The 14,328-nt window shown below is 28.3% G+C and overlaps 2 protein-coding genes and 1 non-coding gene across 8 annotated transcripts in view; 2 read left to right on the top strand and 1 right to left on the bottom strand.

Annotated features, from left to right (window-relative positions):
* Window positions 1-296: 296 nt before the first annotated feature.
* ZIP1 (zinc transporter 1 precursor) lies at window positions 297-2,201 on the bottom strand. The gene is made up of 3 exons (XM_022895890.2): window positions 1,450-2,201; window positions 1,211-1,360; window positions 297-781 (listed from the first exon to the last, which is right to left on the bottom strand). Exons 1-3 carry the CDS (start codon window positions 2,056-2,058, stop codon window positions 476-478), a joined length of 1,065 nt encoding a protein of 354 aa, XP_022751625.1. The 5' UTR covers window positions 2,059-2,201; the 3' UTR covers window positions 297-475.
* A 3,199-nt stretch (window positions 2,202-5,400) lies between these two features.
* On the top strand, window positions 5,401-5,507 carry LOC149513608 (small nucleolar RNA R71). Its single transcript, XR_016330170.1, has one exon. It is a non-coding gene; the product is annotated as a small nucleolar RNA R71 (small nucleolar RNA).
* Window positions 5,508-11,577: 6,070 nt separating this feature from the next.
* Window positions 11,578-14,328, top strand: part of LOC111298947 (2-dehydro-3-deoxyphosphooctonate aldolase-like) — an 81,955-nt gene continuing 79,204 nt past the window's right edge. For 3 of the 6 annotated variants that reach the window (XR_016329585.1, XR_016329583.1, XR_016329584.1), the window contains exons 1-7: window positions 11,579-12,018; window positions 12,126-12,223; window positions 12,354-12,450; window positions 12,814-12,879; window positions 13,263-13,322; window positions 13,424-13,498; window positions 13,638-13,722. Coding sequence is in view for 1 of the 6 variants with exons in the window: in XM_089746978.1 (XP_089603104.1) it covers window positions 11,983-12,018; window positions 12,126-12,223; window positions 12,354-12,450; window positions 12,814-12,879; window positions 13,263-13,322; window positions 13,424-13,498; window positions 13,638-13,722 (517 nt within the window). In the remaining 5 variants the exon portion in view is untranslated. Of the gene's footprint in view, window positions 12,019-12,125; window positions 12,224-12,353; window positions 12,451-12,813; window positions 12,880-13,262; window positions 13,323-13,423; window positions 13,499-13,637; window positions 13,723-14,328 lie in introns of all 6 variants that reach the window. The other 3 variants (XR_016329587.1, XM_089746978.1, XR_016329586.1) reach the window with 3 other exon arrangements.

Raw genomic sequence — 14,328 nt, 5'->3', positions numbered from 1 at the left:
AATTTTTGCTTCTACATTTTATCTCATAAACAAAATCATTAGATTATATTGAAAGATAAATTTAAAAAGCAATATTATAGTCATATTAAAAAATATTAATCTTTGTTTACTGATTTTGATCTCAAACAAATCATTTAAATTTGGGTTCGATTTGCCATCTTTATGTAAAATGGATAAACCCTCAAACTTTCCTCCTCCTCGTGTTCATATGGATAGTTTTACTCTGAAGTGCTAATGGATCTATAATTTATAAGATTGAAAGGAAGAGGAAGACTGAAAGAAAAAAATAAAGAACAAGAAAAATGATTTTCTAGCATTTAGTTTAAAATATCAAATTGTAATAATTAGGCAGTTTTCTGACTTAATTAAGTCGTAACTTTTGAGTAAAAAGAAAAAGGGACAAAGGGATCGAGAACAAGCACATGAATATGTAGTAAAAAGAACCGCAAAAGGGAAGGGCATCAACAACCAAAATTTAAGCCCATTTGGCCAAGACAGACATGGAAGCTGTCCCAACAAGAAGTGAAACATTTACTCCTAGTTGAAGCCTAACATTGCTTTGCAACCTTGGGCTCATGAAATCCGTAGCTAGTAGGTCAACAAGTGCCATGTAAATCAAAATCCCAGAAGAAGCCGAATTGAAAACTCCTTCAACAATTAGAGCAGTTGGGCTGTTGCCATTGTAGAAACTTGAAATTCCAATACCTATTGCAATTCCCAAAGGGGTCGTTAGGGAGAAAAACGTTCCCATGATCGCCACCGACAGAGATTTAAATTGAGCCTACATGATGAATGGCCAACAAAACTTTTAATTAGGCTAATCAGGTATACCCTCAAGCAGCTAGTATTTGATCAGAAAATTATGGATTAATTATAATTGATTTAGCTTGAAAGTTATGAACTTGAGCTAACTAAAACATCCAAGTTTAGAATTAAATATAAAATTATTTTAGACCTGATTATTTTATTGGTAGCATTGTGTATTTTCCTCAAATAAATAATCAAATATATATATTTATATAAGTGCAGATGTTGCCACAATGACAACATTCTCCATCCTATTTATTCTTACTATAACATTTCATGAAATAAATGCAAAGAACTTAATTTATCCTCTAAAAGTCCTCCCTCATAAAAATTAAAAATAGAAAAGAAAAACCAAGTGGTTGAAGCCTTTGAGCTGTGCTAGATATATATAGCATACTCATACCTGAGATATGCAGCCACCAAGTCCCATTCCTTCAAAAAACTGATGGAAAGACAGGGCTGCCAGGAGTGGCCTTATTGTTTCAGGACTCTCGGAAGCACCTAAAGATATCCCAATAACCACTGAATGAACCACAATTCCTACCTCCAATACCTGTAATATACGCAATCAATTACCTTTAATTTAAATCCAATACCATTTATGAAGGATCAAAAGGGAACTTAAAATTAAGCTTAATTTACTTGGGATATGAGACGCTGACGGATGAGCTCTGATAAAACCAACTCTTGAGATGATGAAGCAGAGCCATGAGAATGACCATGAGTGGCATGTGTATGAACATCTACATAACCTGCATGTTCTTCATCTGCATTAACCTGCTTATGCTTACTGAAATATCGCCTCTTATAATACCCAGTCGCAAATGCATCTGCCATTAACGTCCCTATCGCAGACATCATGGCAACGAAACCTGTAAAAGGAAATTTTCCCCATGTACTTTCTTTAAGGCAAGGTGAAGTTAGGCTTTCAAATGCATCCGGGAGGATATGAACGAACCCTGTTGCTAGGATAACACCAGCAGCAAAAGCCTTGATCGTGAAGAATATGTCATTTTCGGGCCTGAACGCAGGGATTCGCGTCCCTAACAATGGGAGGCTCACTCCAACAGCACCAGCTACAAGAATAGCAGCAATTGCACCGAGCTTATATTTGAGTGCTTCTCCTTTATTTTGTTCTACATCCTCCACTTCACATGAACACTCGCTAGAGACCGTTGCAGGGTAGAGAAGAAGAATGAGAAGAGAAGAAATCTGTAAGATTTTGAATGAACAAACGTTAATATTAGCCATGGCGATGGTGGCTATATGAGAGCTGAGAGAAAGGGGCGAGGTTTATAGAGAAAACTTAGATGTTTTTATATGGAAAGCAAGAGAATTTGTAAAGCAGGTGTTTGAACTTAACCGGATGGCTAATAACAACAGAATCAAAGAAGCATAGACAAAAGAAAATGCAGCAAAGGAAAACCGCTCAATTGTTTATTTATGATAGCATGGGCTAGATGCCCTCGGGCAGCCCACAAGCATTAAATTTTACCTTTTTTTTTTGCCTTTGATCCACTCGATATATATGCTACCATAGTTGATTATTACAAAGATGAATTTCGAATTTGAAGAAACCTGAAGGTGTCTGGACACATTAAAAAAATTTGTTAGATGAGTTGGCCTGCTACATTTGTAAACGACATTTTCTTAATTCATCCTTTTTCTGCACCAACGTCCACTAAATCATGAATTAGTTAATGTTTAGACAACCAATAATTAATTTTTGACTTGAGAGCATTTCTTGTTTTGCTCATCACTCTGGTCTTAAGGGAATTTGTTTGTTTCGCAAAAATCGATTTTCAAAACAATTGAAAAGTAATCTCTCAATGATTGATGGAGTTATAAATATTATTTTACTAAAACTTCGCTAACCTTAAATTTCATTTTTACTATTTATTATTACTATAATATTTTTATATTTAAGTGGGTATATATATATATACTAAATGATTATCTATAGATTGGTATTAGATACTATTAATTTGATTTGCAATTGATTAATTTATCTATTAAGTTCGAATGTCTTCCTATATGTCAATAGATTATTCAATATATGAATGATACTTAAATTATAAAAAAATAAATTTCGTGAATAATCATTAAATTATAATAAAATATTTAATATAATTTTAAAAATTTCTAATGGCATTAATCCATTATGAAAAGATAGCATAGAAGAGTTTTGCATGCAATTGATAAAAAATAAATAAAAAATACTTTGAGATTTGAAAAGTAACCTTTAGTAGACTGTCGAGAAGCATTCATGGATTCATGTAGACACGATGTTGTCATTCAATCACCTTTTAACAAAAGAACTTTCACTTAGATACGAACTTAGAGAGACTTTTTTAAGACGGTCAACATTGAAATGTCGACATAATAATGTTTCAATCTCTCATTAGATCTTTGAATATTAATTGTATTCATATGTCCTTACTGTTTCTTTTTAATTTACATTTTTATCTTTTAGCTGTTCATTCGTAAACACTTACAAGTTACAATGCCAAGGTTACATAGACTCTCGGTTTGGTTTAGGTAGATTTGTAGGTACAGTGAATTATCTTCAGCAAATGAGTTCACAATTACCTAGTTAGAGGCACGGTAGTTTATTTGCCATCTGATAAATGGAGGTAGGCCAACTTGACTATAGGAAGAGACCAAGAATGATACAGATGGTGCTCAATTTTTGTCAATTTTGACTATTTCTTCTTTGCTTATCTAGTGGTTCACTGAAATACGGTCGAGCATCGAAAGAATAAAATGTCGTTTGAAAAAGTTGGCAAACAACAAAGAGCAAGGGAAAATAGAAGAGATACAAAATTTACGTGATTCAATCTTTGAATGACTTATCTTCACGGACGAATGAGGTGTAGCAAACTTCACTTTAGGTGTAGACATTCTATTTAGGTTGATATCCAAATTAATTGGACTTGAATTCGATTCAAGTTCGATTGTTAAATTTTATTTTACATATATATATGTATGTATTTTTTTATTTTCAACTTTATTGTTATATTTATAAACTTTATTTATTTATTTTAATTTCATATATGCTTTTTAATTATTATTGTTGTTTATATTTTAAGTTAATTTAATCATTTGGTTTTATTTATCTTTTTTTTATTGATTAATTATCTAATTATTATTTTAAAAAAAAAAAGAGAAAAGGAAAACCAAAATTTAAAATTTTATTGGCTAGAGTCTTAATAATCTCATGAATTAAAGATAAAATTTTGGAAGATAATTCATGTGTTTTGAAATTCTATTGAATCCTAAACTCTTATTTCTAAAAGATTTTTAACTCTATAAATAGATCTGCATACACAATGAACAGAAAAGTGAGAACAATTGAGAAAAAAATAGTTAGACAATAGGTTTTGGTATAGGGAAATTTATTTTTTTAGGAAATTTTTTGAGAGTTTGATTCGATTTTATTTGGCAAGAATCAATTCTTTTGAAAGATTGAAAAGGTCTAAAAGTGTCAAATTGAAGTTCTAGCATTTTTGTGGAAATTTCTTAAAAAAATTTTAATTTTTTGATGGACTTTGAACTTTTTGATGAGATTTGTAAATTTTGGGAACTTTTTTATGAACACTTAAAATTTTCAGTGTTAATTTTCAAATCATGATGGGACTTGGCGTCACTAGTGATTAGAAGTCTAGAGAGAAAGTAAATAGAAGTAGGAAGAAAAAGAAAAAAAAAAGGAAAAATTGAAGAGAAAGCTTCGTATAGAACATTTATACTGCCACAAAACGATGCCATTTTGCCTTAAAAAACTTTACAAGATTCGCACGTTGACTTGTTAGGATTTGCACACCGACCCATTCTGTTGGTTTTTTTTTTTCTTTTTTAATTTCATTTTATTTATTTATTTTTATGAGCTTTATTTGTCTTTATTTATTTATTTATGATATATTTTGATTGGCTATGGTTTGAGTTAGTTGACCTATTTGGATTTTAAGGTTTTTAATTGATGAGGCTTGGTTTTGAATGGTTACATTGTTATATTGCATTAATTGGATCAACATCTCTTCAAATTTTATTTTCTCTTCTTAGGATGGATTGTATGGTGGTGGGTTTGGGCAAAAGTTTGTATTTTGGGTGGTGGCTTGTTAGTTGGGTTGGTTCTAATAAAAGTTAAGGAGGTTTCTCTAACTTAGGTTGTAAGTGTTACCATATTGGTTATAGACAAGTTTGGATTATTGGGTATATTGGAGTATTTCTATTCTAAATTGGTATTTTTCAAGAGCATGTTGTCCTTCACAAATTGCACAAGTCAAAAAAATGGTTTTGAATAGTATGGATAGGGACGATTTGGGATGAGGTTTGTAAAACATCTATTTTTTAGATAGGCTAGCCAATTGTGAAGTGATTAAGGTGAGAATATAAAGTCTATACACACCATTAATCTTTTTGTGTGCCTTTCTTTTCATACCTCATCAATAGTTGTTAGCCACCATCTCTTCAATCAACTTATGTGCCTCTTCAGCGGTTTTACTTAGTATGGCTCATCTAGTAACCAAATTGAGTGTAGTTATCATGGATGGTGTCAATTTATTGTAAAAAATTTGAATGTGCAACCATTGTGGAAGACCATGATGTGGACACTTACGCAACTATTCTTTAAAACTTTCCCATGCATCATATAGATTCTTATCATCAAATTGCACGAATGTTGTTATTTCATTCTTTAACTTGGCTATCTTGGCAGGTGAAAAAAGTTTAGAAAAAAATTTTCGTATGAAATCACCACATCTTGGTATTGATCTAGATGGTAAAGAAGACAACTAATTCTTTGCCTTGTTTTAAACAAAAAAAAAGTTTTAGTCAGATTGCATCATCATAAACACCATTATATTTAAACGTATCACATAATTCAAGAAAGTTAGATAAAATGATGTTCGGATCATCACTTGGTAACCTTCTAAACTATATAAAAGTTTAGACCATTTGAATAATCAAAGACTTAATTTTAAAGTAGTTTGCTTGGATCGTCAACCTTTGTATGGATGGTTGAAATCCATTAGCATTAAGAACAACATAGTCCCTCAACTTTCTATATCGTTCATTTTTTGTATGTGCCATTTGGATAGGTGTTGATGGTGTTGTTTTCTCTCTTCTTAAACACCTAAAAATTCTTTCAATTTTTTTTATCAAGTGGAGCTAAGTTAACACTTCTAGATTAGTGTATATAAACAAAAACAATATCAAAACAGTTTAAACAAATCAAAGAAAAGTGTTTAGATTACAAAGAAATGAAAAATTCTTATTGATATTCATTTGAACACCGATATAATCCCCTGCATTGGCACTAAAAACTTAATTGTTACTTTTTGTAATACTTGTAAGTGTACTAAACGTAATCAAGTAATAACATGAGTAAGTAGAGTATCAATCCCATGATAACTATATAATTGAATTGTTAGGTGAAATCAATTGCCAAAGATGATCAACTACAAGACTTATATCTAAACTAATAAAAGATTTAATTTGATTGCAATGAAAAATAAATCACGAAAGCAATTTGTGTAGGCCAAGATCTCATTATCCAATTATCTTTTGGATTCATGTATGTAGCCAACTAGACCTAAAGATTAAAGTAAAAGAATTGAAAGCTTAAAGAAAGATTAAGGCTGAAAGTATAAAAGTTTGCATAAAACAAAAAATTGAACAAAGTTTGCATATAACTAAAACTTAATGAAAGAAAGATTGCTTGAATTGCTTGAATGAAAATCAAATACTCTAGATTGTGAAAGATTGATTGCTGAAACTATTATACTTGTAAACAATAATGAAAACCATAAAGAATGTATGAGAGCTTGAAAAGAATAGATCTTGAAAACAAAAAAATGCTTTGAATTAAGAAAAAAATTTAGAAAACAATTTAGTATCGTCTAATCTATCACCTTGATCAAACTACAAAGAAATCTAAAAAGAAACTAATAGAATTGAAACTAAAGAAAAGAAAATAGAGAAGAAAAGATGAGATGTTGTGTGAGATGAACTGAGATGTTTTGAATATAAAATAACTTTTCTATTTATAATGGTGGGCTTAACTAGGATGGGGATTAAGGTGACAAAATCCTAATTTGAATTCTAAGAAATTACACATTATCCTGAACTTATAGAGTTATGGCCAAGTGTAACTTTTTCATTCTTTAAGTGCCTTAGCTAAATAGGACATCTGGGGTTGAATCTTAATCATCCATGTGGTATGTAAATCTTGATCTTTCAATCTTGATAGGTGGTTCAGCTAAGCATGGTTATCAAGACCATGTAATTGCATTTGATTCAAACTATTGAGATACAAGAGTTTTTCTTTTATCTAAACTCTTAGCCTTTACTCTTGTATATTATTTGACTTGTATGAAAACACTTTCAAAATTGATCAAAAAGTCATTGTCTTGCAAAATCTCTCTTGGTCGAATACAATAAGGTATCCATATAAGTCTTCAATCTCTAGTGGCATGTAAGAGTCCTTTGTAATTAAGATAACTGAATGTATTTAGGACTTTTAGTGCCATTAGGATTCCTTAATCCAAGTGAAATTAGGAAACCAAATACAAATGAGATTCAACTATTCTTCTTCTAATATGGCCGAACAAGACAATAATTAGGCTTATCCTAATCTTGCATGGATCTTGCATGAATTTGTACGAAACTCACATTCAAATAAATAAAACTTAAAAACCAAGAAAACAAACATTAAAAACACTAAATTCTATTAAAATTAAACATTTTTGAATTAAAAAGGACTTATAAAGCACTATATATTTTACTATTATCAGTAGCAAACTTCATTATAAGATTGCCAAAATTTACAAAGTTGAGAGAACTTTCAAAGAATCCAATACCCGAATACTCTTACAAGCACTTCAGAATAATTCTACTTAACACTCACCCAATAGATATTTTATTATATCTTTATATATATATATACAATATTAATGGTGTGTTCGGATTGAAGGGAGAGGAGAAAAAGGAAAGGAAAATAAAAAAAAAGTAAAAGAAATGAAATCCCTTCCCTTGTTTAGATAAACTTTTAATTTAAAGAAAGTAGAAGAGGTTGGTTTCCTTTGTAAACCAAATAACTTTTGGTTTCTTTTGTAGACTCAATTTTTTTAATATCTCAATTTAGAGGAAAAGCTACGGAAAGAAAAGTTGATTTTTTTTTTTATAAAAAACCTATTATATCCATTTTTTTATTAATACTAAAAATCTAGTCAAAAAAAATATAACCACATCACAATCATTCTATAATTTTTTCAAAGTCTTTTTTTTTTTCAAGTAAGTTTTACATGTCTCTTTCAATATAAAAATTTTTTTATAATTTTTTAGTGATTTGATTTTGATGAATGTTTGAATATGAATATGCATATTTTTTGAGTTTATGAGATGTCAGACTAACTCAAAATTTTTAATTTTTATATATAGTATATCATAATTTGAGTTTGATTAGTCAACAAAATAATAAAAAAATATACACACTTTTTTCGTCAAAAGATATACATATTTTCTCGTCAAAAAGTACTATTTTGACTAGAGTTTTATATATATATATATATATATATATATGAGACAACTCCAATGGATTGATTTCTTTGGTTAAAAAGTGGTGGTATTATACTGATTTCTTTGGGTCATCTATAAATAAGTGTACAGAATAATTAATTACAACTACATTGCATTAATCATCAATTGCAAAAACTGCTATATATCTTTAACAAAGTTCAACAATTTACTGAACCTAAGAACTAAATATAGCAACCGAAATGTGGGTGATCAATTAAAATATAATAATAAATAAATTTGGATTTCTCTACCAAAGCATCAGAAAAATAATATGGCAATGCCATGATATTATGGAAAGAAAAGTGGGAAAAGGAAACAGCATGAAATGATTTATTGAAATACAATTAACTTGGCTATGATTATAAACATATTTGTATGCTTTTCACACAAATTTAATTCGTAAATATTAATATTATAATAATTAATAGATGTGAGTAATTGATAAATATTAGTATTGTTATTAATAGTAGTATGTATGATTTATTGTTAAATGCCTCATGTCTCAAAATTCTCTAATTCAATTTTGTTTTAATATTATTTTCTTTCATAAAGTGTTAATGTATTTATTTTTACGATAATAATAATAATTGTTAATATTTTATTGTATAGATGGATAAACAAAGAAATGAGACAATGGTTGAGTATTTTTGGAGAGAAAATCATCCAATGATGGTTTTCTACTTTAGGCATTTAGTTGTTTATTGGTATGTACGTAAAAAACGATCACAAAAAAAGTTATTGATCATTGTATAAGTCTAGAAATGATCATAAAAAATATTTTGTTACATAAGTTTTTAATTAGTTAAAATAGTTTTATCTTTTTTAGGATAGAAATATTTATTTTTTATTTTGATAAAATAAATTTATGTTTGACAACTATATGGTAATATGTTATTACTTTTTGTTTGGTGTAAAAAAGGATATATAATTTGCTTGTATATAATGTTTTTATGTGATTGCATTTTTTATATTTAATAATTTTATATGAATATGTCACCAAAATGATAATGTGTTGAAATTTTGGCAATGGCAAAAAATTTTATAAAATATCTTTTTATTTCACTTGATTAAAAACTATTGATATAACAATAATTGTAAGGTCAGACAAGATAATAAACATGTTATGATTCAAGAGTGTTTTAAAATCACAGGTAAAATTATAATTGAAAAAATATATTGTAATGAATCATTTTTTTTCACTTTTTATTCAAATAATAGTTGTTAATTTTTTTTATTAATTTTAATTATCCAAATAAAGGAAATATGTATTTTTTTTATTTTTAATTATCTTTATTTATTAATATATATCTAAATATAACGTAAGAAAATATGATTTTTCTCTTCCATTTGACTTCAAACTCTATATGTTTGTGTTTTACTTAAATTGAATAACCAAAAAAGCTTTGGGTTACCATTGATCAAGTACAAGTAAAATTCTTTGCTGACAATAACTCTGGGAACTAGAAATAAATGGAAAACAAATTTGATTTTAAATTTTAAATCATCATGTAATAAATTTTTACCTTGACTTAAAATTTTTTTTATTATTCAAATAGTGAATTTAACCTTCTCATTTAGCCTAGATAACAATTTTTATTGAGTTGAAATCAAAATTTTTATTGACTTTATATCATCAATTTGTCACTCGTTTCGCTTACTGTTAATAATTAATTAAATACTGATGGTGGAATTCATTGGATTAGTGGAGGATAATGGTTGAGAAAATCTTTTTGTTCTTTTTCTTATGTTGTTGTGTGAAACCAATGCTTCGGTCAAGAGTTAACTTGATATTAACGTGTATGATAATATTTAAGATTTTTTTAAAAGAAAAAAAATAATGCTGACATGTTTTAACTTCTAAATAAATATTTAAAAATGATTTTTTAGAATCATCCTATTCCTAATTTAAGTAAAAAGTTTGCCTTTATTTTTATTTTTTTATGATTTCTTCCCTAGTCCCAACTCTGTCTCCCTAACTGTAATTTTCTTTCTCTTTGTTTTATTTTAACAATAAAAATAAGATGTAATAATTAAAATTAAAAGTTTAATATTATATTAACAAATTAAATAACTATAGGCAATTAATAAAAATTTGCATTATCATATATTTAAGGTTTACTTCCAATCAAAATATCTTCTTGTAAATTGAATAATTTTTGTAGTAAAATAAATTCATTTGATAAAATTTTTTTTAATGAAATTAGTTTTATTTATAAATAAGCTAATTTTATTAATATTTATTTTAATATAAAAAATTAAAAATGATAATTCAAAAATATAATAAACAATATATTCATTTTCATAAATTCAAAAATTTTAACATTTTTAATATAATATATATATCTTTATGAGCAAATATCAATTTATATGTGATAAATTTTAAAAAATTTTACATATTTTTTTAATTATTGATTTTAATTAATTAAAAACTAAACAATAAAAAATAATTTATTTGTTATTCATCATGACACCTTAATTATACTACAAATTTTTACTTCCCCTAGTTTCCTCCATTTTGTTAAAGGGTGATGCTAAATGCATTCTTATTTTTTTCTTTAAATTTTAAATTTAAAAAATTTTTTAAGTAAAATTATTTAATTACTTTTTTCATAATTTTTTGAAGTTTTATAATATAAAAAATTCGAAAAATCATATAATTTTTTAAAAATTAGTTTTCAAAAATCATAAATTTTTTTGAAAATAAATTTTTGAAAAATTATAAAATATTTTGAAAAGTTAATTTTTTGAAAATTTATTTCGAAAGGTTTTATAATTTTTTAAAAATTTATTTTTAGAAAGTTATATAATATTTTAAAAAATTATTTTTGAAAAGGTTTATAATTTTTTGAAAATTTATTTTTAAAAATTTGTATATAAAATAAAAGATAATTAAGTAATTTTATTTTAAAAAATAAAAAAATTGAAGTGTAAAAAAAAAAAATTTGCTGGATGCATCTAGCATCAGTGTTATTTAATAAGATTTATCTTTTATTTTTGGCTTTTCCATCACTCTCTCGTCGGTGCCGGCCCCTCCTTGCGTACCTAGCGATTTGTTTATTTATATGTTATAAAAAATTAAAATTTATATATTTATATCATATTTTATAAAAAAAATTATATGTTAAAATTATATTAATATAAAAATATAAAATATAAAATATTTTATTTTATTAAATTTAAATATAATAATTATTATAATTTTAAGCCTTGCCATTTTTATTTTCCCTTTCATTCCTCCGTCAATCTTTTCCCCTCTATTTTCTATCACCATCGCTCCCTCGCCTCCTTCGTCGGGCCAGCGTGCTGCCTCTGCCTGCTGTTACCTCTTTCTATCTGTCCTTTTTCTTTCTTTTCCAGAAATATCGAAAATGAAAAAGAAAAACTGACAAACCTATAATGCCCAATCGAACAGACGAAAGAAGACGAAAATACCCTTAAACTTTTTAAAATTCCATATTTATTAGACTATATAGGGGATATTAAAAAAATAAAAAAGAAAATTACGTATTATCAGGGGACTGGAGAGTGGTCTTTCTCTTTGATTTCTGCCATTTTAAAGATTTGCAACATTTAGATCTCGGGTTCCTCCAACTCAACCTGATGGATTCTTCGGTTGTGCTTTTAAACCAGCTTAAGGTGATGGTTTCCCCTTTTTGGCTTTTTTTTTTTTTTTTTTTTTTCAATTTTAACTTTAAACTGTAGTCGTTTGTAAATAATTTTTATGAATAAATGTTGAATCTCAGAATGCTGAGCCATTTTTCTTGTTAGCTGGTCCCAATGTGATTGAATCTGAAGATCACATTTTAAGGATGGCTCACCACATCAAGACTATCACTACCAAGTATGATTTTTTTTTTTTTTTTTGAATCATATGTGCAAAAAGACTTGAGATTGATTGCTTTAGTAGAAAATGCACAAAAGCTATGATCCTTCTTTCTCTGAATGATATCTTTGTTTTGTAAATTTTGTAGGCTTGGGTTGCCCTTGGTTTTCAAATCAAGCTTTGATAAAGCTAACCGAACATCCTCCAAATCATTTCGGGGTCCGGGAATGACTGAAGGCTTGAAGGTTCTTTAGATTTTGTGTTTATTATTATGTTATTATTATTTGCTTATTTACATGACATGGCTGCTTTCGTTACAATGAATAATACACGGTTGCCTTCATTGTATTTTGTCTATGGCTCTATGGATACTATCAGTACATAACTATGTGTGTGCAATTGTTTGATGAGGATCTGCAGAGTTTGTTTGTAAGTTTGTTATTGAACTTACAATGTGTTTCTACATTTGTAGTGTTTGTTTTTCCTACTATTCTGTGACAATTTGTTCTGGAATTGCAGATATAATGTCTATAAAATTTGTGCAACTTCGTCTTGGAAAATCAATACATTATTGATATTCATATTTCTGATTTTTTTTTTGGGTGCAGATCCTTGAGAAAGTTAAAGTAGCATATGACATTCCCATAGTAACTGATGTCCATGAAACTATTCAGGTAGAGGAAACCTTGTATGTCATCTATCTATAAACAAACTTTATTATTTATTTTAACTCTAAACAAACTTTATTATTTATTTTAACTCTATGTTAGTGTCTTGTTTGGATACATTGTGCATATGATTTCTTTGGATTATGAAATTTTTTGCTGAAATCAAAATTTCCATGTCGGACTCCATTACTAACAAAACTTTCTAGATGTTTTTCGCGCTTGCTTTTCCATATTATTAATTTTGCTAGGAGCAGAAAAATGACATGTCAAATTGGAAGTGAGCATGTTATGAACTTGTACACTTTTTGCTGGGGCGGTTAATTAGTTCATTATACCTGCCATTTACTCTATAGCTTGCATAACTATCACATATCTGTCTGTTTTATCAGTGTGAACCGGTTGGAAGAGTTGCTGATATTATTCAGATTCCAGCATTTTTATGTCGCCAGGTTAAGCTGACATTTTATTATTAATAGCACCTTTCCATGTTTAAAAAAAAAATGGTTGACCTTGGTGCTTGGTTGACTATTTGTCAATTTTTATTTGACAGACAGATCTTCTAGTTGCTGCAGCCAAGACTGGAAGAATTATCAATATCAAGAAAGGCCAGTTCTGTGCTCCTTCTGTGAGTGTTCTGTTTTTTTCTACTTTCACAAAATTTGAAACTCTACTTATGTATTTTGATTACGACTCAAGTATATGCAAACTCTACTTATTTGTTCTGATTGTACATGGATGTTCATTGTAATTATGCATATTTGTAGGTCATGGAAAATTCTGCTGAGAAGATTAGATTGGCCGGGAATCCAAATGTGATGGTTTGTGAGAGAGGCACCATGTTTGGCTATAGTAAGTTATTCTGGACTTTTTGGCCCAAAAGGAAAGAGGTTATTTTGGATCTATATTTAGGTTCTTTAAGAAGGTTTTCTTGGTTCATACATAGATCTATCATTGATTTGTGTTCCGTGTACACTTTCATGCCAGTGAGTGGAAATAAGGCAATAATAGAGAATGTTAATGGAGATTGGTTCGCAAATCTGTCTATTAATTTTCACACATATGCTTCAAGAACTTATGTAGGAAAGAGTAGAGTTAGGTTGGGTTGGCTAAGAGTAGATAATTTGATTTGTTGACTGATGTTAAAGCATTCAAACTAAAACTAGTTGGTCACAGGTGGTGCTGCTGTCCACCTTGAATGTAAAGCCTCAAGAAAACTCCTGACTAAATGTTATGTAGCATCACTTATCTCTCCCCTCACTTGTAGGCCAATAAACAATTTATAAAAAGGGCCCTATAAAGTGCACATGAAAACAAGGCAATGGATAACATGGGGTCTGGTTTTTTGTTGTGTATCGAACCCAACAGCTAGTTGGCAATAGTTGGACAGGGCCCAATCTCAATATAATGCCATAACTAACCTTCTATACCCATGTGGGACAACACTAGGTAACACAT

Source organism: Durio zibethinus, chromosome 18, assembly GCF_047325235.1.
Source record: "Durio zibethinus cultivar Kanyao isolate XHJ-2024 chromosome 18, ASM4732523v1, whole genome shotgun sequence".
NCBI lineage: Eukaryota > Viridiplantae > Streptophyta > Magnoliopsida > Malvales > Malvaceae > Durio > Durio zibethinus.
This window is presented reverse-complemented; position numbering and strand designations above follow the sequence as displayed.

What these genes read in the sequence shown, in the direction of transcription:
- ZIP1 (XM_022895890.2), bottom strand. Translation starts at nt 2,058, where the DNA reads ATGGCTAATATTAACGTTTGTTCATTCAAAATCTTACAGATTTCTTCT. An exon ending in GTCAGCGTCTCATATCCCAA is followed by an intron (nt 1,361 to 1,449) that starts GTAAATTAAGCT and finishes CGTATATTACAG; the next exon opens with GTATTGGAGGTAGGAATTGT. An exon ending in TTGGTGGCTGCATATCTCAG is followed by an intron (nt 782 to 1,210) that starts GTATGAGTATGC and finishes TTCATCATGTAG; the next exon opens with GCTCAATTTAAATCTCTGTC.